The 21,853-nt window shown below is 54.9% G+C and overlaps 1 protein-coding gene across 26 annotated transcripts in view; it reads right to left on the bottom strand.

Moving 5' to 3' along the window:
* Positions 1-994: 994 nt before the first annotated feature.
* Positions 995-21,853, bottom strand: part of SCLY (selenocysteine lyase) — a 30,514-nt gene continuing 9,655 nt past the window's right edge. For 10 of the 26 annotated variants that reach the window (XM_081491214.1, XM_081491225.1, XM_081491202.1 and 7 more), the window contains 9 exons: positions 18,545-18,725; positions 14,725-14,852; positions 14,419-14,583; positions 13,224-13,330; positions 7,265-7,301; positions 4,692-4,775; positions 4,044-4,143; positions 2,736-2,811; positions 995-1,903 (listed from right to left, as the gene is read on the bottom strand). In XM_081491214.1, coding sequence (XP_081347340.1) covers positions 1,750-1,903; positions 2,736-2,811; positions 4,044-4,143; positions 4,692-4,775; positions 7,265-7,301; positions 13,224-13,330; positions 14,419-14,583; positions 14,725-14,852; positions 18,545-18,725 — 1,032 coding nt within the window. In that variant the 3' untranslated portion in view covers positions 995-1,749. Of the gene's footprint in view, positions 1,904-2,735; positions 2,812-4,043; positions 4,144-4,691; positions 4,776-6,352; positions 6,681-7,264; positions 7,302-13,223; positions 13,331-14,418; positions 14,688-14,724; positions 14,853-18,544; positions 18,726-21,853 lie in introns of those variants that run through there. The other 16 variants (XM_081491227.1, XM_081491204.1, XM_081491212.1 and 13 more) reach the window with 4 other exon arrangements.

Raw genomic sequence — 21,853 nt, 5'->3', positions numbered from 1 at the left:
GCTTCCTGTTTCAGGCGTGGACGCAGCTTGCGGCTCCGGTTACCCGATAAGCGCGCACAGGGCAGATGGGAGGCGGCGGGGGTGGGGTGGGGTGGGGGGTGGTGAGCAGGCCTTGGGGACCGGGCCTTGGAGCCCTGCCCCAGCTGCCCCCGCGGCACTCAGGGCAGGGGAAGGGGCTGCGTCAGGTTCGGGTAGGAGGTGGGCACTGCCCTATGGCTGGACCATGCCTCTCCTATGTGAGTCGAGGGCTGGGACAGACTTCCCACATCAAGTGGGTATTCACAGTTACTGTCCTTTCCAGGAAGCAGTCAGCTCCCGAGAGTCTGCTTCCTCCGGGCGGGGACAGCATCCTGAGGGCCGTGGTGGGCCGTGTGGAGGCTGCCTGGGAGACCCTCCTCCCAGGAGGGCAGGCCCATCCAGGTGAAGCCCTTTCTGGGCGTCTTACACCAGGTGCTGGAATCTAAGAGTTTGGGACATGTCACCCACGGGCATCCGGGGCTCACTGCCCCCGGGAAAGCTCTCCTGGAGCCTGGCCTCGGCTGGCTCTGGGGGCTCCATGCACCTCTGGGCGGCAGTGGCTCTGCAGACCAGTGATGGGCACAGGGCCTGGCACTGGACAGGAAGGCCTCTGAGAGGAGGGTGAGGGTCTCAGGCGCCCTCCCCAGCCCACCCTCCAACCACAGGGGCCGGAGTTCATGGTCCCAAGGTCATTTTTCAGAGCTGCTCAGTGTCTTTCCCCAGGCTGTTATCGTCAGGGGGGCTGGACGCCCACAGTGCTTGCTGGTGAACTCGGGGTGCCCCGGCCTCTGCCTGGAGCCCGCTGGATGCTCACTCATGTCAGGGAGCAGCTTTGTGGGGCTCCTGCAGACACGGTCTCAAGCTGAAGTCCTGGAGATAACGTGGGATTATTCAGTGACCGGTTGGTCTGACCCCACCCCCACAGCAGGCGCAGACACATGGTGCCCCCAACAAAGCGAAAACTAGAAAAACCATAAAGTGTTCAAAACAAGCATCGGCATCTTTTATTAGTTCATCTCATTTCTGACAGTTGTTTCCTCAATGTCATCATGAAGTTTTCTGCCCCTTTCAATCACACACTAGATGTGTTGTTCAATTAAAAAAATCACTCCTATGTAAATGTCTCCACAGGCGACATTTGACGTGAATCAGACACCCCAGAGCATCTGTGGAGATTGGAGAATCCTCCTGAATACACCTGGGAGGGAAGGGGCGTGAGGGATGGAGGCTCACCCACCTGGGGATGACCCAGACTCACAGGGCGCCTGCGGCTGATGGAGGGGCTGAAACCCTGAGTGAGTGATCAGAAGGGAAGGGGCGGCAGGGCCCCGGGGACCGGTGAGGAGGTGCCCAGTGGCCGACGGCCCGAGGGACCGGCAGGTGACTGGGGGGTGCCCCGCGGGGAGGGGGCCAGACTGCAGCAGCCCCCGCCTCTGGAAAGGCCTTGAGGAGGGTCCGGGGTGAGGCGACACTGCCCTCTCTGCAGACAAGTGCGGGGAGGCCAGGACGGCCCCTGAGAATCACGCTTCCTATGTTCACGGTGGCAGCTGGTGATAAATGCTAGGAGTTTATCTTCCGGATACAAATGCCACCTTCCAGGAAGGGGGTGCCCGTGACAAGCTCGCCCTTCCTCCCAGAGGGGAGCAGGGAGGCGGCCACGGCGTTTCCCCTTCCCCACCAGTCCCGTGGGGGCGCCGCGTCCCGGGCCCTCAGCACAGGGAGGGGGCTGCACTAGGCCTGGCCCTCCAGCCGGGCCACCGCCTGCCTCAGGTCCTGCACGACGAGGTCCACCTCGGTCCGGGTGCTGCTGCGGCCCACGCTCAGCCGGATGGCGTTCCTGGCCACGTCGACGGGGATGCCGCAGCTCAGCAGGACTGGGGACGGCCTGCGGGCGGGAGGGAGCCGGTCAGCCCGCGGGACTCGGCTCTCTGTGCTGCCGGCAGGGGGCGGGGTGGCTCCCTCTGCTCTGCAGCCGCAGACCTCACCCCTGGGGGCAGCCGCAGACCCCTCCCCTGGGGGCAGCCCCAGACCTCACCCCTGGGGGCAGCCGCAGACCCCTCCCCTCCTGGAGGCAGCCGAAGCCCCTCCCCTGGAAGCAGTCGAAGCCCCTCCCCTGGAGGCAGTCGCAGCCCCTCCCCTGGAGAGGCCTCCGGTCCCAGCGGAGTTTAATGGGCTCGGTTCTCAGAGGGGCCGCCGCTGAGGCCGGGGGCTGGCCTGCTGCACCCGCGGGAGGCTGTGGCCCCTGGTCAGTGCCGTGTGGTCTCTCATGGCCCTGGCGCCCCAGCCTCCCTCGAGTGAGGCCCCTGCTCGTCAGGACCCCAGCCCTGCTCTCTCCAGAGCCCAGGCCGCCTCTTCCGGCTCCCCTCCCACCTGCAGGTCCCCCAACCCCAAGAAAGCAGACCCCCTTCCCTTCCTCCCACCAGGCTGCTCCCAGGGCCTGAGCCCCCACAGCAGCCCCTCCCGCCTCTGCCTGCTCCTGGCAGGGGGAGATCTGCTCCAGATCTCTTGAGGCCCTGTGCCTCCAGCCCACGCCCCCCACCCCACGCTGAGAAGCTGCCCCATCTCCTGGGCCAGCCCCAGCCCCCCAGGCCGCAGCTCCCCCTGCCCTCCCGAGCGCCTGCGTGTGATGCCTGCGATGCCTGCTCACCGCCCGTTCCCTCCCCGGTCCCTGCCAGGCCGCAGAGCTCCTCGGCTCCTGGGCTGTACAGGGCACTCACCGGTCCCCAAGGTCCGAGTGGCAGGCGGCCCCCACGCTGGCCAGCAGCATCCGGCACTGCGCCAGCACCGCGCGGCCTGAGGAGACAGAGCGAGGGTCACTGAGGGCAGGCCAGGTGGCAGCTGCCTCTCTTTCCTGCTGCCAGTTTGGAGGCCAGTCCCTGGTGCCACCTGACAAATCCCAGGTCACAGGCCCCTCTGACCGCCTCCTGAAACTGGCCTCAAGGACGCGGTACCCTGATGAGGCTAGCATCCCGACCAGCTGCCTACTGAGTGCTGTGTTGTCCTGGTAAGAATGTCCATCCTGACGTCTCTGTGTGTTAAAGGTGCAGACACTGGGAGCTGCCTTTGTTAAGCTAGAAGGCACTGCCTTCTTCCTTCACAAGCACGGAGATTTAGAAAAACCACGCTGATGGAATTTCCCAGCGGTCCAGTGGCTAGGACTCCACGCTTTCACTGCCAGGGCCCGGGTTCTATCCCTGGTTGGGGAACTAAGCTCTCACAAGCCGCACGGGTGGCCAAAAAAACCACACTGGGTGACGGCTGATTTAATCAGAATGAGGAGCCTGTCTCATTTAAATTAACACAGGCCCTCAGGGAATATAAAGTCTGCCCCAGAAAAGGGGGAAAGATACTTGAGGAACCCCCTTCCCACAGCCTCCTTCCCAAAGAGGACGCGTTCAGTCGAGTGACGGCTGCCCCAGGGCTTCTTCATGGTCCGAACACGCTGCCCGGCTCCCTGGAGTGGCCCAGAAGACCCTCAAGGCAGTGAGCTCGTCTAAGTGAAAACTGAGCTGCAGTCCAGTGCCCCCCATGTTCTCCGGACCCCCGGAACTCCCTCCCAGACAAATGGATGCTCCACGCCCTGGCTCCAGCCTCAGGGACTCGGGCATCTGGAGGACGACTCACCCAAACCCAAACCTGAGCCCCGGGGTTTCTGACCCAGAGGTGGTGACGGCAGGAAGCCTGCACTCCTGCCCTTCAGCCTTCCTCCCAGCCGGGGTTTGGTAGATCCCCTCTCCTTCCCCCACCCTCACACAGCGTTCTGTAAAAACTGTGGACAGAGCTGGGCCCAGTGGCCTAACATTTCATTCATCTGACCTTCCCTTCCACCTTTGGGGTGGGCCCCTGTGCATGCTGAGCGCCTCTGCGTCCTCAGTCTCAGCGACCTGAGCCAGTCAGCAGCTGTGATCAGAGCCCCGCCACCTCGGACAGCGCCCGGCCCGGCGGGCCGATCCTGCCCCCAGCCCCCAGCCAGCCCCTTGATGGCCCGAGCCAGGCCCAGCACGCCCCAGCCTGCCCCTCCTCACCTTGGAGCTGGGGTCCCTGGATGGAGAAGTTACAGGTATTGGGGAGCCGCTCGGCGCCTGGGAACTGGCTGTTCAGATGGATTCTCTTACCAAATTCAGCCTGAAAAATGTACAAAGCGTGTCATGTCTTTGAAGCCCCCCTCCTCACAACTGTTTGAACTTCAGATTTTCTGGGAAACAAAGCCTCACCCTCTACACATAGAATGATTGTTTTTTGTTGTTGTTTAGTAGCTAAGTTCTCTCCGACTCTGTGTGACCCTATGGACTGTAGCCCACCAGGTTCCTCTGTCCCTGGGATTCTGCAGGCCGGAATCCTGGAGGGGGTTGCGATTTCCTTCTCCAGGGGATCTTACCGACCCAGGGATGGAACCCAATTCTCCTGCACTGGCAGGCGGGTTCTTTACTTTACCACGGAGCCCCAGGGAAGCCCCACAGAATTATTATTTTATCCGTTAAGTATCTCCTTATAATACTCAGAGAGACTGACTGCGGAAGGCAAGGTAAATTGGAAGAAAAAGGTTCTGAGTACACTTGGATCTTCTTCACAGGAGCATCAAATATTTTGTCCTTGGTATATTTCGGTCGTGTGTCTGCGCCCCCCAGGGGTCTGGGCCCTGCGTGTCCCTGGTGCCAGGCGCGGGCACTCACCACCAGCCTCTCCTCCAGGTAGTCACGCACGCCCCGCATGTGGGCCTCGTAGGCCTCGCAGTTCTCTGCCACCAGCTCAGCCGCCTGCAGACACACGAGGGCGTGGGGTGACAAAGCACCTCAGGCACCGTAAGATGGGGGGCCAGACAGCAGCGGGGGTGCTGCTTCCTGAGGGCAGAGGCGATGTCGCCTCCAACTGCTCCTTCCCCGGGACCCCACGGACACGCGCCGCGTGCCGACTGCCTGCCCTTCGCTTGTTGACTGGAATCTGACAGCTGTCAGGCTTCCTGACGCCCCAGGCACTGCAGAGTCCCCAGTTGGTGACCGGAGGCTCTCCCAGGCCACTCTAGAGATGGATAGACACGACGGAGGAAGAGGCGGCTGTGTGTGCCCTCGGTTGGGCGCCATGAAGAGAGCGCGGAGCCCTGGGAAGGGCCTTCCGGGCGGAAGCCCCAAGGAGGGAAGAGCGAGTGCTCCTGGAACGGCGTGAGCGAGGGACGGTGCCCGGAGGCCTCGCGACCGCAGGCTCTGAGCCGAAACCTGGATGCTGAAGCCGGGTCTGAGCCGCCCTGATCTGTGTGTTCACAGCTGGACGCTGTGTGGAGCATGCACGAGGCGTCCACACAAAAGTGGGGGTGATCTGGCCTAGGCTCGGTGGAGATGGACAAGAGGCAGGTCTTCATCTGTCGTGGAGGCTGGACGGACGGGACCGGCTGCTGCATCAGGTGTAGGGGGCGAGGACAGGGAGGACCAAGGGCACCTCCTGGGTTTCTCAGCGGGAGCCCAGGTGGCAGGGGGCACCCCGGGGAGGCAGAGCAGGACATGTCGTGGGCCGAGGAAGCAGATGGGGACCTGGGTCTCCTCGGAGGTCAGGGTCTGCCCTGCGATGGCAGGTGGAAGACCGGAGCCCAGGCCGGTGTCAGAGCCCTGGGGGGATGAGCACCTCGACGGGAGAGGAGGCTGACCAGAGAGGAAACAGAGAAGGAGCCTGGCTGGGGCGGGGGCGGAGAACTAGCCCCACGTCCTCTGGAAGCCACAGGGCAAATGGGGACCTTCTCTGAGGCTTCAGGGGAGCAGAGCAAGCAGCAGACCTCAGGAGGAGCGGGGGGATGCGCGCAGGTCACTCCACGGGGCGGAGGACACAGGAGGAGGAACGTGAGGATGTGGGGGGGTGGGAAGGGGGCAACAGCAGGAGGGGCCTGCCTTCAGCCACGCCTGGGGAAGGGGCGGAGAGCAGCCTGGACTTGGCCTTGGTGGGCGTGGGGGGTCCTGGCCGCAGTGCACCGAGGGGGTCCTGGCTGAGCCAGGGGGCGACGATGGTGGGGCCCCCGCCCTGAGTAACAGCAGGGTCAGAGGGGCTGGGCGCAGAGGCGACCCAGGAGCCGGGAAGGGGCCACAGCTGCTGCTGGGCCGCTGTCTGGTCCTCGGAAGGAGCCTGCTTAAGAGGCTGCACTAAGTCCCTGTCTTTGGGGCAGGGGCCGCCAGGCTCAGGCAGGGGGCATAACTGGACCCAGCATGGGCAAACCTGTGGGAATGATATCACTGTTTCTTATATTGGAAGACTCGAAAAGAGAGCCTTGTCCTTTCAAATGCTAGGCACGTGAAACCCACTCCACAGATCCTGAAAAGCACATCTCCAGGTTGATAAATAAAATTCGAGGTTTCTCTTATTAACACATTGGTCTGTTTATTGGGGTCATGAATGTGATCTCCTCTGAAGCCTGGGCCGCCTAGTGGAGCAGCTGGGAAACTGCTGTGAGCCCACAGAACACGCCCAGTCGTCTGCCCTGGCCCCGCACAGAGACGGAGACCCAGGAACTTCCCGAGTCGTCGGGGCATGAGGGGGCCGCCTTTATTCTAATTGTTGGCCTTGGACTCTGGTTCCCGATGCCAAGCTCCCAAGTCCCTTCGAATTTCCTGGATGACCGGAGTGCCTCTTGCTCTAATGAGGTGACTCTGGGTGGGCTTCTAGGTGGGGCTAGGTGGGGGCTGGTCACGGAACCGTGATTAGAAGCTTGGTGCCCCAGCCCCATCTCCAGAGAGCGGAGAGGGGCTGGAAATGGAGTTAGTGATTGAGCGAAGCCTCCAGTAAAACCCCAGGAGGATGGCTTCAGAGGGCTTCCAGGTTGCTGAACACAGAGGTGCTGGGATGGTGGCGCTAGCGAGGGCATGGACGCCCCTTCCCACATCCTGCTCTTCAGGGTGTCCACCTGCGTCCTTTATCACACCCTTTCATGATAAACTGTTTATTGGGGTCAGGGGTCTAGTTCCTCTGAGCTCTGTGAGCTGTTCTAACGGGTCGTGGGAACCCCTGATTTATAGCCAGTTGGTCACAAGCACGTGTGACAGCTGGCATCTGAGGTTGTCGGGGGTGGGGGGTCTTGTGGGACCGAGCCCTTATCCTGAGGGTGGACAGTGTCGGGACGGAGCTGAATTGCGATACCTCGGCTCGGTGGGGACCCCGCCCCCGCACATGGGGTGAGAGTGAGGAAGAAACGTGGGAGGAAGACTGAGGTTCCCCTGCCCGCTGACGGGCAAAGCGAGCTTCAGCCGTCCGAGGTCCCCAGGCTTACCTTCCCAAGGCCGGCAATCATCGGGGTGTTCTCTGTCCTGTAAGAGACAAGGGAGTCAGTCCCGTTTCCACACAAAGTAATTAACCAACACCCTTGGAAGAAATCCCAGCCATATGGAAGCCAGGTGTTCAAGTGAAGACAGTCACCCCAACATCCTTCCTAAACGAGGGCAGCTGCCAGCCCCCCAAGCCCTCCGTGGTCGTGGCCTGGGGAGAGCAGACGTGGTGCACTGGGGGCAGTCTGCCCTGGCTGCCAAGCGACAGTTCTGTCCGGATCCTTCCCCTCCCCGAGAGAAACCGCCCCTCCGGCCGCAGGCCCCAGAGCCTGCCTCTTAGGTCCCCCTGCCACACCGGGCCAAGGCCCAGGGATTCAGTCCCCGCCCTGCTCCCTGCAGCCTCTCAGCTGTAATATGGGGGTGGATCTTTGATGACTAGAGATTTGGGGTGCTGTGTGTGTGTACACGTGCATGCACGTGTGTGGCTGTGCAGGAGGGGACAGGAAAACCCCTGAAGACCAGTGGTTCCCACATGCTGATCTAACAGACTAAAACTACAACGCTTCACTCTATTTCAGGAAAAACCAAAACAGTAACTTAACTTTCCACTTTGGCTGAACAAATTTCTCTTAAACCTCTGGAGCTGTTTCCTGCTCGTTTACTAACAGAGAGCGAGATAAGTGAACTCAGTGAACAGCACAGACAGTACAGGAAACAAGGTCCCACTGACCTTGCCTGGCCAAGTATACTGGTCAGGTCTGTCCCGAGGAAGAGCCAGGGGCTCTGGGCTCCGTCCTGGGCTGTGAGACCTCTAATGTCCCCTCCTCCGTAGGATGACAGGGTCCGACCTGACTCATTGCTCAAGGTCTGTGACCTGGGACTGCCTGTGGGTGTGGGCAGGGCGGCACAGCCGGGCCCTGTAGGGCCTGGAGCCGGCCCCGCCCCTCCCCGCCCCTCCCCGCCCCGCCCCAGCCCTCCACCCCCACCCAGAGTCCTGCAAACCTGCTCCCACACCGGTCCACCCGCGAGCTGCCTGTGTGACTCTGGCACAGCGGCGGCTCCGCCTGTCTCCCTCCCCGCCTTTCTCCTGGTGTCTGTCTATTTGGCTGCGTCAGACCTTACTTGCAGAACGTGGGGTCTCTGTCAGGGCGCACGCTCTCTAGCTGTGCTGTGCAGGCTTAGCTGCCCTGTGGCCTGTGAGATCTCAGTGCCCCGCCAGGGATTGAACCCACGTCCCCTGCATTGCAAGGCGGATTCTTAACCGCTGGACCACCAGGGATGTCTCTCTTCCTTTTTTTGTTTCTCCTCTCTCTTTCCTTCCTTTTTTAATTAAACTGTTTATTTTGAATGTAAATTCACAGTCGTTGGAAAAAACAGCACAGAGGCAGGCACTCTGTGTATCCTGTACTATTTCCCCAAGCGTTAATAACACTGCAGGCCAGAATCCCAGCCTGGACACTGACAAGATATAGACACGGCCACCACCACAAAGACCCTCCTGCAGCCCTGCTGTAACCACGCCCACTCTTCATCATCCACACCCTCAGCCCCACTCCCTCCTTAACCCCGGAGGATGTTTCAAATTTTGTCATGTAAGTGATATCACAGAGTTTATAACTTGGAGGGCTTGGCTATTTTCGTTTGCCAAAATCCTCCGGAGGTTCCTCCGGCTGCTGTGTGTCCGTGGTTCCTTCATCCTCATCCCTGAAAGGAGTTCCACAGCACGCATGTGCCCCTGCTTGTTTGCTCGCTTGTTAAAAGACATCTGGGTGGCTTGCAGTTCGTGGCTGTGATGAGTAAAGCTGTTGAACACTTTTGGGTACAGGCTTTGCTTGTGAGCACAAGTCTTCATTTCTCTGGGATAAATGTCCAGGAATGGAACTCCTAGCTTGTATAGTAGTTGCATATTTCGTTTTTTGTTTATATATTCTAGGTACAAGCCCTTTGGCGGATTTGTCACTTGAAAACATTTTTTCTCCTAATATGTAGCTTGTCTTTTCTTCCTCTTAACAAAGCGTTTTTCAGGACAAAAGTTTTGATGAAATTCATCAATTTTTCCTTTTATGGATGCTTGTGGTGTCAAGGCTAAGAACACTTTGCTTAGCTCTAGGTTCTGAAGATTTTCTCCTAAAATGTCCACAGTTTTATGTTTTACATTTCAGTTCATGATCTATTTTCAGTTACATTCCATAAGGCATGAGACAGGCTGATGTCTGTCTTTACCTGGGATGTCCAAGCGTTCCAGCAGCATACGTTGAAAGGCTACCTCATATTAGGGGAGTTACGGTAGCTTATACTTTTTGATGACGCAGTCCACTCTTTATATCAAGTTCATGTATGTGGGTTCTCTGTAGCATTCCATTGTTCCTTTTGATGTTTGCAGGGCCCACAGTGACATCTTGTTTCATTCTTGATAATGGCAATTTGTTTGTTCTCTCTTTTCAGTCTTGCTAAACATTGGTCAATTTTATCCATGTTTCCAAAGAGCCAGATCTTCAATTCATTGATTTTAAAAAGTGATTTTTGTTTATAATTTCACTGATTTCTGTTCACATCTTTATCATTTCATTCTTCCTGTTTGGTTTGGGTTTATATTGCTCTACATTTTCTAGGTTCTTCAGATGGGAGCTTATTGACTTGAGATTCTTCCCTTTATCTAACATAGGCATTTAGTGCTGTTAAGTTTCCTCTCAGCATGTTTTAACTGTGTCTCACAAATTTTGGTAAGTGTATTTTCATTCATTTCAGTAATTTGCCCCATGGATTACTCATAAGTGTGTTGTTCTAAGTGTTTGGAGATTTTCTTATTATCTTCCTGTTATTATTTCTAGTTTGATTCCACTGTGATTAAAGAAAACACTGTGTAATTTCAATTCTTTAAATGTGCTGAGGTTTGTTTGATGGTACAGAATATGATTTATCTTAGTGTATATTCCGTGGCACTTGAAAAGAATGGGTATCTTACTGTTGGGTGGAGAGTTCCAAACATGTTGATTAGATCCTGTTGATAGGTGTTATTGAGTTCTTCTGTATCCTGGCCAATTTTTGTCTAGTCCTACCCATTGTTGAGAGAAGGGTGTTGAAGTGTCCATCTGTAATTGTGGATTTGTCTACTTTTCCTTTCAGTTCAGGTTTTATTTCCTCACATATTTGGAAGCTGACTGTTTAGTTCATCCACATTAGGATTGCCCTGTCTTCTTGGTGAACTGACTCTTTATTCCTTTCACCCTCTGGTAATTCTCTTTGCTCTGGAGTCTCCTTTACCTAATGTTATGTAGACAGTCCTGCTTTCCTTAGATTAAGATTAACATGATACACTTTTTCCCAACTTGCTATATTTGAAGTGAGTTTCTTAGAGACAGCATACGGTTAGATCAGTTTTCAAAAATTTATTCTGCCAACCTCTGCCTTTTAATTGACAAATTTATTCCATTTACTATTTAATGTAACAGTTGATGTTCAGGCTTAAGTCTGCCATTTTATTTTTTCAGTTTGTTCTATTTTTTCCCTCTGTTTTCTTTTTTCTACTTTTCTGTAAGTTACTTAAACTTTTTTCAGAAGTTCAAGTAAAGAATAGAAAATGTACCTCTTGATACATCCGTTATTCTTCCCCATTCATAAAATAATCATCGCAAACATTTTTCCCACTTACATTTTTAAAGCCCTTTGTCTGTTTATCCTTGGCTGCGCCGGTCTTTGTCGCTGCACAGGGGCTCGTCTCCTGCTGCGGCGCTCGAGCCTCACCGTGCTGGTTTCTCTCGCTGTGGAGCGGGGCTCCAGGGTGTGCGGTTTCAGCAGCGGCAGCACGCGGGCTCAGGAGTTGTGGCGCGTGGGGTTGGTTGCCCCACAGCATGGGGGAGCTCCCTGGACCGGGGATCAAAGCCACGTCCCCTGCACTGGCAGGTGGATTCTTAACCGCTGGACCACGAGCGAAGCCCCCTGCACATACATTTTGAACCCCATCAGACAGTGCTATGATTTTTGCTTAAGCCATCGAACATAATTTAGAAGCTCAAGACGAGAAGGAAGGTCTATTTTATTTGCCTGTGTTCTCGCTCATTGTGTTCTTTTCCCTCCGCTGTTCCAAGTTTCCTTCTTTCACTGTTTCCTTTCTGTGTAAAGAACTTCTCCAGTGATTTTTAGCATAGGTTTTCTGGTGACAAATTCTGTTAGTTTTCTCCTTCATCTGAAAACACCTTGATTCCTTCTTTGTTCCTGAAGGATATTTCTGCTGTGTACATGACTCTGGATTGACAGGCCTTTTCTTCCAGCACTTGGAAAATTTTGCCTTACTTCCTTGGGCCTCTGTGGTTTCTGATGAGTAATCCACTATCATTTGAATTATTTTTTCCCTATAGGTAAGGAGTTGTGTATTTTTTCCTCTGGCTGCATTCAGGATTTTTCCTTTGTCTTTCATTTATGGAAGTTTATTTTTTATGTCTTAGATTTCTTTTGGTTTTACCCTGGTTGGGTTTTGTTCAGCTTCTTGAATCTGTGAGTTTGTCTCTTGCCAAATTTGTCTCTTTGCCAAGTTGTTTTTCATCCCATCCTCCTCCTCGCCCTCTCGGACCTCAGTGAAATGAATGTTAGATCTTCTATTGGCCCCACAGGGCCCGGAGGCTCTCTCGAGTTTTTCCAGTCTACCTCCTCTCTGTTTTTTATATTGGCTAATCCTGTTCTTTCAGCTCACCGAGTCTTTCTTCTGTTGCCCCTATTCTGCTGGTGAGCCTGTCCATGGCCTTTTTGCTTTGGTTGTTGAAACTGTTTGTTCTAAAATTTCAGTTGAGCTCTTCTCTACATCTTCTTCTTCTTTGCTGACGCTTTCTGTCACTTCTGTTTCAAGTGTGTTCATAATTGGTCATTAAAGCATTTTTATTGTTTTTGCCTTAAAATCTCTTGTCAGACAATTCAAATATCTTTATTATCTTAGTGTAGGCATCTATTGATAGTTTTTTTTCTTTGGGTTAAGATCGTTCTGGTTCTCAGTACGATGAGCAATTTTTAACTGAAACCTGAATGTCTGTCTGTTATTCTATGACTCTTGATGTGTGTTAACCCTTCTGTATTAGCTGCATTTTCTGACCTTGCTCATTACTCCCAGGCAGGGGTAGACGTCCAGGCTCCCAGCTCAGTCCGATCAGCACCCGAGAGGAGCAGGCACCTGGCCAGTGACGGGTGTGGGCTGAAGCCCGGGGTCCCCGTGTGGCCCCCGCTGACATCGTGGTGGGGCGCATCGCTGTGGTGGGGGCACATCCTGGCTCCTCACTGGGCCCCGTCTGGTGCACTGGAGGGTGTGGGGCTGTGGTCACGGCGTGTGTGGGCGGAGGCGGGTGTCCACGGTGACGGCTGGAGGACAGCGCACGCTGTCTAAATGCTCTCCGGCTTGCCAGGTTGCCCTTTCCCTGTCACCAGCTGGAGAGAGGGCTTGTAGGGCTTTCTTCATCAGCCCTTACTGGTGTTTCTGAGTTGCTGGCTTCTTCTGCTCTAGTTCTGGAATAAAGGAGGTAAAGGAACCCCAGGGACCCAGCGCATGTCCTGTCTCTCCCTCTTGTTATCACATTTCTGACAACACGTGTGGTGCTGGCCCCACCTCCACTGCCTGCAAGTCATGAGGACACAGGAGTTTTCGGAAAGGAGACCAGCTGCTTCCACGTGGCCCTGTGCACCCCACAGTCAAGAGGTGGGCAGCACATCTCAGCCAGTGCTGGGGGGGCCTGCAGTGGCCCCTCTATTGTCCGCCGGGCCCAAATAACAGAAGGAACTGGATGCACGGAAGCAGCCACAAGACAGATTCCTTCATCTGCTTTGAACCCTCCCCGGTGAGACGGCTCATGCGTGAGTCCCAAGTGCAGAGTCAGCCAGTGGAGCCACGTCGGACTCAGCGGAGGGTCTGTCACAGTGCTTCCGAGAGGCAGAAGGGCCGCCGTCTGTATGGTCAGATAGCTCGTTCACCTCCTGCCTTACCCTGGCCTGAAGTTCCGCTCTTGTCCGCCTCCAAACAGCATCGGGTACAGAGGGGTGTGCTCACCGAGCCCTCGGATGTAGAGCGCTCCGATCCTGGGGCCGTAGAACTGCAAGGAAAACCAGTCAGTTATCCAACAAGAACCTTCAGGGACCTTCTCCTGCACGTGCTGAGAGGCACGTGGAGATGCTCTGTGACATGAGGACCCTGCTCTCTGTGGCCTCATGGACGGGACTCGTCCAGACACGGGCGCGGGGCAGGCGCTGGACGCTGGGCCCAGCTTGGGGGCAGTGGAGCACCTGCCTGCCGCCGGGGAGACTGACAGACCGGCTGGAGCCAGAGGTGGCCAAGGGCTATCCTGTGGGCGACTCCCGCTCTCACAACCACATTAGGGAGAAGTTTTACGTGCCAGCGTGTCAGGTGGGCACACTCACTGCCTTGGGAACCAGCTGGGAAGAAAGTACTAAAAGTACTCCTGGTTCTCTCGGCTGCTGGAGAGAGACACAAGAGCTTCAGAAGGGTCTTCACTGCTAACTATTAGTATTTCCCTAGCACAGCCTAGAGTGGAGGGTCACTAAAACCACACCTTCACTGTCTGAGCTGCACTGTAAGTCAGATTAGACAAGTCCTCACTGTTGAGCCCTGCGTCTTCCGACCCTGGGTGGGGGTGGGGGTGGGCTGGGAGTGCAGAGAACACTCCGCAGCTGCTCAGTCACCCAGCCATGTCCGACTCTTTGCGACCCCATGGACTGCAGCCCGCCCGGCTCCCCTGTCCATGGGATTCTCCAGGCAAGAATACTGGAGTGGGCTGCCATGCCCTCCTCTAGGGGATCTTCCTGACCCAGGGATCAAACCCACGTCTCTTACATTTCCTGCACTGGCAGGTGGGTTCTTTACCACTTGCGCCACCTGGGAAGCTGCAGAGAACACTCACTCCCAGGCTAAGCCCACCTCAGCCCCACCCCTCCACCCCCTCACTCCCCACCTCCCCAGGCCCTCTCCCTCTACCCCTCCACAGCCTTGGCTGGCCTCAGGGCCACAGTCTGCCTGGCACCTTGACCCAGGGCCTCGCTGGGTGGGCACACTGGGCATGCCAGGTGAGGGAGGGTGAGTGCTGCCCTGGGCTCTGCTCTGGGCTGAGCCTCACGGGTGTCAAGGAGTCTCCGTGCAGGAGGTCAGGGAGGCGGAAGGACGCACCTTGTGCCCCACGATGGTCAGGAAGTCCACGCCCAGGTCTCGCACGTCCACGCGCCGCTTCCCCAAGGCCTGGGCGGCATCCGTGTGCACGAGCACCCCCGGCAGCCCCCTTGCCGCCCGCCGCTGGTTCAGGGCTCGGACTCGCCGGCTGATCTCAGGCACCGGCTGGAGAGGGAAGAACGAACAGCCGCCTGGGTCACTCTCATTCCACGGAAACAGAATCAAAGAGATGAGGAGCTGTGAACGAGGATGTGGCGGAAGTTCCCAGACTAAAGAACAGAGGAAAAGAGGAGGTCAGCGACTCACCATGACAACGCCCGTCTCGTTGTTGGCCAGCATGATGGTCACCAGGCATGTGGCTGGGCGGATGGCCGCCAGGATGTCCTCAGCCTCCACCTGCCCATTCACCTTGGACACGGGGACAAAGGTGACCTCTGAGGAGTAAGACACAAATGTGAGGTCAGCCCGACCAGGTCTCCTCTCTGGAACGGGACAGTTTATTGTGAAAAAGTAATTTATTGTGAAAGTTCAGAAGACTCTGAAGGAATATGAGCCACCTTTTGTCACCAGGCCCACAGACAATGGCTTGCAGGCTTCACCAATGAGCCTCGGTGGCGGGGTCTCTCTGGGGACCCTCTGTTCTCCTCTGAGGGACCTGTGAGCAGCTGAGACACCTCAGTTCACAAGAGCATCTTGACATGCCAGCCACGTGACCTTCACTCACTCAGCACTGACCCAGCCCTCCTTAAGCACCTCCTGTGTACCCGGCACTTAGACCCCTGCTACTGCAGGTGGAAGACAGGCAGGGTGACTAAGCCCGGGTTTCGGGTACAAAATGCTGAAGACAACACACCTGCTTTCTCCTCAAGGTCCCACTGAAATGAGAGAACGGATATATTTCTCAACATGGGCAGCACCTGTGGACGAGGAACTCTGAGCCATGCCTAGAATACAGACAGCTGGTGGCATTGGGTTAATGCCAACAGGGAAAACCCACCCAGGTTGCTGACAGGTGAAAACTAACTCCGTAAAGAGTAGGAAAGGACCCAGAGGTCAGCTGAGTTCAGGCTGCACACGCGGAGAACGGGGCAGGGGGGTGCCGACTGCTGAGGCAGGCAGAGGACCAGGTTCTGACACCCGAGGACCCCCACCCCACAGCCAGAAGTGGGCGGCAGAGGTGCTGGCCTGGCCAGCAGGCCCAGGAGGGCTCCCAGGGTGGGGGTGGGGGCAGGGGGGCAGCAAGAGACGGCACTGCTGGCGCCACCACTTTGGGGCTCAGAGGGGGCAAAGCAAAGGCTACTCCAGCCGGGAGTTTTGTCTTTTTATTGCATACATGAGCACCCGCTCATCCTCATCAACCATCAGGGAGATGCAGATCAAAACCCGCCCATGAGAGCCGCCTGATGCCTGCTAGGACGGCTGTAATAGAAAACCCTGACGATAGACAAATGTCAGCAAGGACACCGAGAACCTGGAAGCCCACCCCACCCCAGGCACCGCCGGTGGGAGTGTAAAATGGGGCAACTCCTGTGGAATACAAAGGTTAGGGTAAACAAGGAGAGCCTTCGAAAGGTGAGACACAGAATGACCACGTGACCCAGCAGTTCCACTCCTGGTAGATACTCGAGAGAAACAGAAACATGCATCCAGACAAACACTTCTACACAAATGCTCACAATGGCACTCTTCATAACATTAACATCAAACGTTCATCAACCGATGGACAGGTAAAATGTGAGTATCATTCATCCATAAAAAGGGATGATATATTGGCACAGGCTACGATGCGCATGAACCTTGAAGACACGGTGCGGACTGAAAGAAGCCAATGACAAAGACCACATATCCGATGATTCCCTTCACACGGAAGTCAGAATGGGCAAATCTCCAGAGACGACTCTATGGACCAGCTTGCCCAGGGGTGAGGGAAACAGTTACAGCTACAGGTAACGAGGTCCTTTGTAGGGACATGAAAGGCATCATAACTGATCGTGGTGATGGTCACACAACTCTGTGAATACACTTTAAAATGACTGAAATGTACACTTCAAATGGGTTCAGGGTATAGTATGTGAGTTCCATCTCCATAAAGTGGACATTCACGAAAACAAACCCACTTGGACAGTGTGGAGGTGGAGGGGTGGAAGACAGGCGAGGCCAAGTCCCCGTTTCACACCAGCAAGTCAACAGACAGGTGCATGAGTGACCAACCAAGAAATCAAGATTATATTTGTAAGCAATTAAGTATTAAAGCGGAAGCAGCTAAAATGATAATACTGAGTGGGAGAAAAACTGAAGGTAAACTCAAGGGGAGGCTGCCTCAGGACTAAGGCTAGTGGGGAAGAACCTCTGCTTTTCCTTGAAGCCTTTCTGCAGATCTTTAGGTTATTTCCATCACTGTGTGTCTATATTTTGTAAAAACTTGTGTAATTTTAACTAAGAGGTAACATGTAACAGTAACTAATGACAATGTATTACATTGCCTTTCCCTGTACAAGTGAGACAGGGATGAAAAGGAACTACAGTTTAAACAAGAAAGTCGGAACTGACTTATCTTAGTTTAAGTGGTCCGTTCAGGAAAGATCACAAAGAGAAAAACCTCTCCAGTAGTTGAACGGGAAAACCGGTCACAAGGCTCACGTCCGACCAAGCAGTTCTGCCCACTCCTCATCCTTTAGATAAAAACACTTTCCCTGCTTCCCCCGGGTTTCCAGACAGATCAGGTAAGAAGGCGAACGCTGAACAGAAAAGCACTCTTATTCCAAGCAGAGTTCAACCTCAGCTGTTCTGAGAACGATGACTTTGAAAAACTAGTTTTGAAAAACTAGTATCGACACCCTGTGTCTTGGGACGCCACATCACAGGAAAAGTGAAGGAAGGACTGGAAGTGACCAGGGCCACTGCCACTGCTGGGCAAGCCCTACCTGCCCTCAGACTCCCTGGGCAGGTGCACCTCCTGGGGGGCCCTGGGCCACCCCTTCCCCTCACCTGGGAGGCCCGAGCCTCCTCTGTGCTGAGAGAAGGGCTCCCAGCAGGAGCGCACTTATTCTTGTTTTTACCACCAGAAGTCATGTCTACTGGATTCTTCTCCTTTCTACCAGAGGGAGGGAAGCCAAGATTTAATTATTAAAATCAAGCAATGAAAAGCACAAGTTAGCATTTATAGGCGTGCTACTAAATATGCATTTACTTATCATACACAAGGGGCTTCCCTGGGGGCTCAGTGGTAAAGAATCAGCCTGCGATGTAGCAGATGCGAATTTTATCCCTGGGTCAGGAAAATCACCTGGAGGAGGAAATGGTAGCCCATTCCAGTATTCTTGCCTAGAGAATTCCACAGAGGAGCCTGGTAAGACAGTACGTGGGGTTGCAAAGAGTTGGACACGACTGAGTGAGTAATCCACCGCCACACCATTTAAAGAACGCAGAGTTCATGGTGAGCTGGGCTCTGGATTGAGCAAAGTGGTAATTCTTTCCAGGTCTTCAGGTCTTATGAGGCACTGCACTACGGGAGAGTAAGCAAGCTGGCAACCAGGAGGTGGTGTGTGTGTGATCGTACACAAGAGTCTATGCATCATTCGGTGATAAATGAGCAGTTCCACACACTGATTATCATGGTGTCTATGTGTGTGTGTGATCATATACAAGAGTCTATGCATCATTAGGTGGTAAATGACCAGTTCCACATATTGATTATTGTGGGGTGTGTGTGTGTGTGTGTGTGTGTGTGTGTGTGTGTATGTGTGAGATCATGCACAAGAGTCTATGTATCATTAGGTGATAAATGACCAGTTCCACACATTGATTATCATGGGGTGTGTGTGTGTGTGATCATATACAAGAGTCCATGCATCATTCGGTGACAAATGACCAGTTCCACACACTGATTATCGTGGGGTGTGTGTGTGTGTGTGTGTGTGTGTGTGTGTGTGTGATCATGCACAAGAGTCTATGTATCATTTGGTGGTAAATGACCAGTTCCACACCACACTGATCATCAGTGTGTCCCTCAGGGAAAATCTGGAAGAAGCACAGGCCGTGTAAGCTTCGCAGCCCAGCACAGCCGGCGGGCGGGTGCAGGAGGTAGGGGGCTCCCTGCGGGCCCGGGCGGCCTGCGCTCACTCACCGGCCGCGCGCTCCTCCCGCAGGTGCTCCAGCGGCAGGCGGATGGAGTCGTGCTCCACGGTGCAGGTGACGATGTGGGGCAGGGCCCCGTCCACCGGGCCGGGACGCCCGCCCGTGTCCCCGTTGGTGGCGTGGCCTTTGCGGAAGTGCTTCACCGTGGACTGGATCACCAAGTTGTTTGACTGCAGAGACAGAGCGGGAAGGTCACCTGCGATCACCTCCTGCGGGAGCCGTCGAGCGACGGGCGCTCTCATTTGTGGCTGCTTTTGTGCCTAACGTGGAAAAAATGGTCTCCAAGAAATTCAGCTCCTGAGCTGTGCCTTCTGAAAGACCCAGCTACAAAGATCCGGGGGTTTTCAACTTTCAGAAATGTCAGAATTCACTTCTGGTGAATTCTGATTATTGTTTTGGTTGTTAAGCAACATCATACATTTAAAATTTTCTAAATCTGTTAAAAAAGCATATTTTGCCCAGGGAGCCATTGCTGGTGGGAGTGTGAACTGGCGCAACCCCCGTTAAGGGCTGCCTGGTGCCTCTGACCCAGGAGGCTTACTTCCTGGACTTGATCCCACAGCTGCGCTTGCACAGAAGCAAAGCGATGGACGTGAAGCTGACCAAGTGCACAAAGATGAAGCAGCAAAATCTCAGGAGCCCTTCAATGTCTGTCAATAGGGGACTCGGTAAATAACTACACACTGTTTATTGGACACCAGGCAGATCGAGGGACCACTCCACAGGCTGACGCCACTGATCTCAAAGGCACTTGTTAAATGAAAGAAGGCAGTGTGCGCTGGATGCAGCATCCTACAGTCTGTATAAAAAGGACGAGACACACACACACTCACGCACACACCCCTCCCCACCACATCCTTCCCTGAAGAGGTAAAAAGGGAAGCAGAGAAGGTAAGCACAAAGACTGTCTCTGCAGCCCTCAACAGAAACTAACAGTGCTGGTCTCCTGTAGGGACAGGAAGTGGATAACTGAGGAGATGGGGTGGGAGATTTTTGTTTTAAATCTTTTTCTCTTATTATTATTATAACAGTATTATTATTATTGTTCTCTTATTGTTATTATATATGGGCTTCCCTGGTAGCTTAGCTGGTAAAGAATCCGCCTGCAATGGAGGAGACCCCAGTTCAATTCCTGGCTTGGAAAGATCTGCTGCAGAAGGGAGAGGCTACCCACTCCAGTATTCTTGGGCTTCCCTGGTGGCTCAGCTGGTAAAAAATCCACCTGCAGTGGAGGAGACCTGGGTTCGATCCCTGGGTCGGTAAGATCTGCTGGAGAAGGGAACGGCTACCTACTCCAGTATTCTGGCCTGGAGAATCCCATGGACTGTATAGTCCACGGGTCACAAAGAGTCGGACACGACTGAGCGACTCTCACTTCACTCTTATTATTAAGTATAACATACATACAGAAGAGCAGAGAAAGGTAAGTTTAATGAGAAAGTATGACAGTGAACATCTGAGTAACAGTGACCTGGATCGAGACAAAAAAACACAGCCCCCACTCAGGGACAGCCCCCGCCTGCTCTCAAGCACCGCCTCCCCACCCCAGCTAACCGCCACCCTGATTTGTACGGTGATCACTTTCCTGCTTGTCTTTACACACTTCCTTCCTGTGTAAGCATTCCTAACCGATTTTGCTTATTTTGCCTCTTTTTGACCCTTATATGAATGGAATTGAACTGAACGGATCATTTTCTCAACTGCACATCCAACCTACTCCGGTATCTGAAGGCACCGCCAGCGGGAGGGCGGGGGCTGTGCTTGCTCGGTGGCCAGGAGCCCGCACACTGTTGCCCGGTGGGGACTGAAAAGGCTCTGAGTATAAATAGGGGGTCCTGGGGGGGTCCTGGGGGAGAACGAGGCAGGCAGCGCAGGGACCCCAAGACCCGAGACGCATCACCCTGGGTGGCTGGGGGGACAGGGTCAGGATGGACGGCTTGAATGCACTTCTCTGAGCAGCGGAGGGTTCTTTACAGAGTCCCAGGTCACCCCCCTTCTGAGAACAGTGCTGCCCGCACAGCGATTCCTGGTCCAGAAAGGGAAGCCCTCAGGTCAGAGCTGATCCGACCCACCGTGAACTGACGAAGGTGCCAGGCCCCTGCCACACGCCGCCTCTACCTGCAGGTACCGAGGGGCACAGGACTCCGTGCTGAGCGCCCCGGAGGTGCTGGGAACACGGCAGCCTCTGTAGGAACCAGTCGGTCACAACTGAAAATGCACCGCGTGCCCTCAGGTCAACAGGCTGCTTGGCACCTGGCCCCAGACGAGATCAAGGTGGCCCACAGGACAGCTGGGGTGGCTCCTTGCGGGCCATCAGGAGTCCGGACCTGGTGTGCAGGGGTGGTCACTGCCTACGGGCCTGTCAGCAGCCCCCCTCCCCTAACCTGGCCCCTCCGGGCGGGATCAGCTTAGTCTTGGGCTGACACCCCCTGATCCGCACCTGGGAGTCCTCTGGCTGCCGCAGGGCACCGGCCGGTACCCTCCACCTGGGACCACACCAGAGATGTGAGCACCGTCCGTGCTGTTTGGAGGGACGCGTGGGTCACCCCTGGTCTCCGGCTCTCATGAACGCGGCGTGAGCGGTCCCACCTACCCCTGGTGTCCACACGCCCCGTTCTTCCCGGCCACGTCCCCAAGCGGAGCTGCTGGCTGACAGGGTGACATGGCCTCAGCTTCACCAGGCAGCGCCTGCCCGCCTTCCAGCGTGGTTTCCAGCCGGGGCCTCTGCCTGCCCTGTGCTCGATACCTCCTGCCATCAGACGTCTTACTTCTTCCACCCTGACGGGTGGGCAGAGGCACCCAGGTTGCTGTTTACCTTTGATTCTGACCACTTATGAGGCTGAGAACCTTTTCCCACATAGAAACCACAGGGGCGTCTCCTCAGTGCAGGGTTTAACATGTTTCTTGCCCGTTTTCTGCTGGGTTGTCTGCAGGTATATTCTGGATGCGAGTCTTTTGTCAGTTATTTGCTGCAAACATCTCCCAATGCCTGGCTGGTCTTCTGATTTCCTTCAGGGTTCACTGATGAACTATGGTTTGTTTTGTGGTGGTGGGAGAATTTATCAATCTTTTATGGTTAAAGGTTTCTGTATTTTATTTAGGAAATCTATCACTCTTCAGCATCACAAGGTCCAGGGCTCGTCATGTGACACGGGGTCATTCAGGTATGGTCCTGTTTCTGGCCCGGTGTCTCTCATTGCCCTAAGACCGTCTGTCTTAATTCATAGAGCAATTCACTGCATTCTTAATCTTCAAGAAGTCTTGGCTATTCTTGGCATTTTGTATTTCCATATGGTGA

Source organism: Giraffa tippelskirchi, chromosome 5 (genome assembly GCF_054371585.1).
Source record: "Giraffa tippelskirchi isolate mGirTip1 chromosome 5, T2T-mGirTip1v1.2.pri, whole genome shotgun sequence".
NCBI lineage: Eukaryota > Metazoa > Chordata > Mammalia > Artiodactyla > Giraffidae > Giraffa > Giraffa tippelskirchi.
The sequence above is the reverse complement of the archived record's forward strand: the minus strand, read 5'-3'. Positions and strand labels throughout refer to the sequence as shown.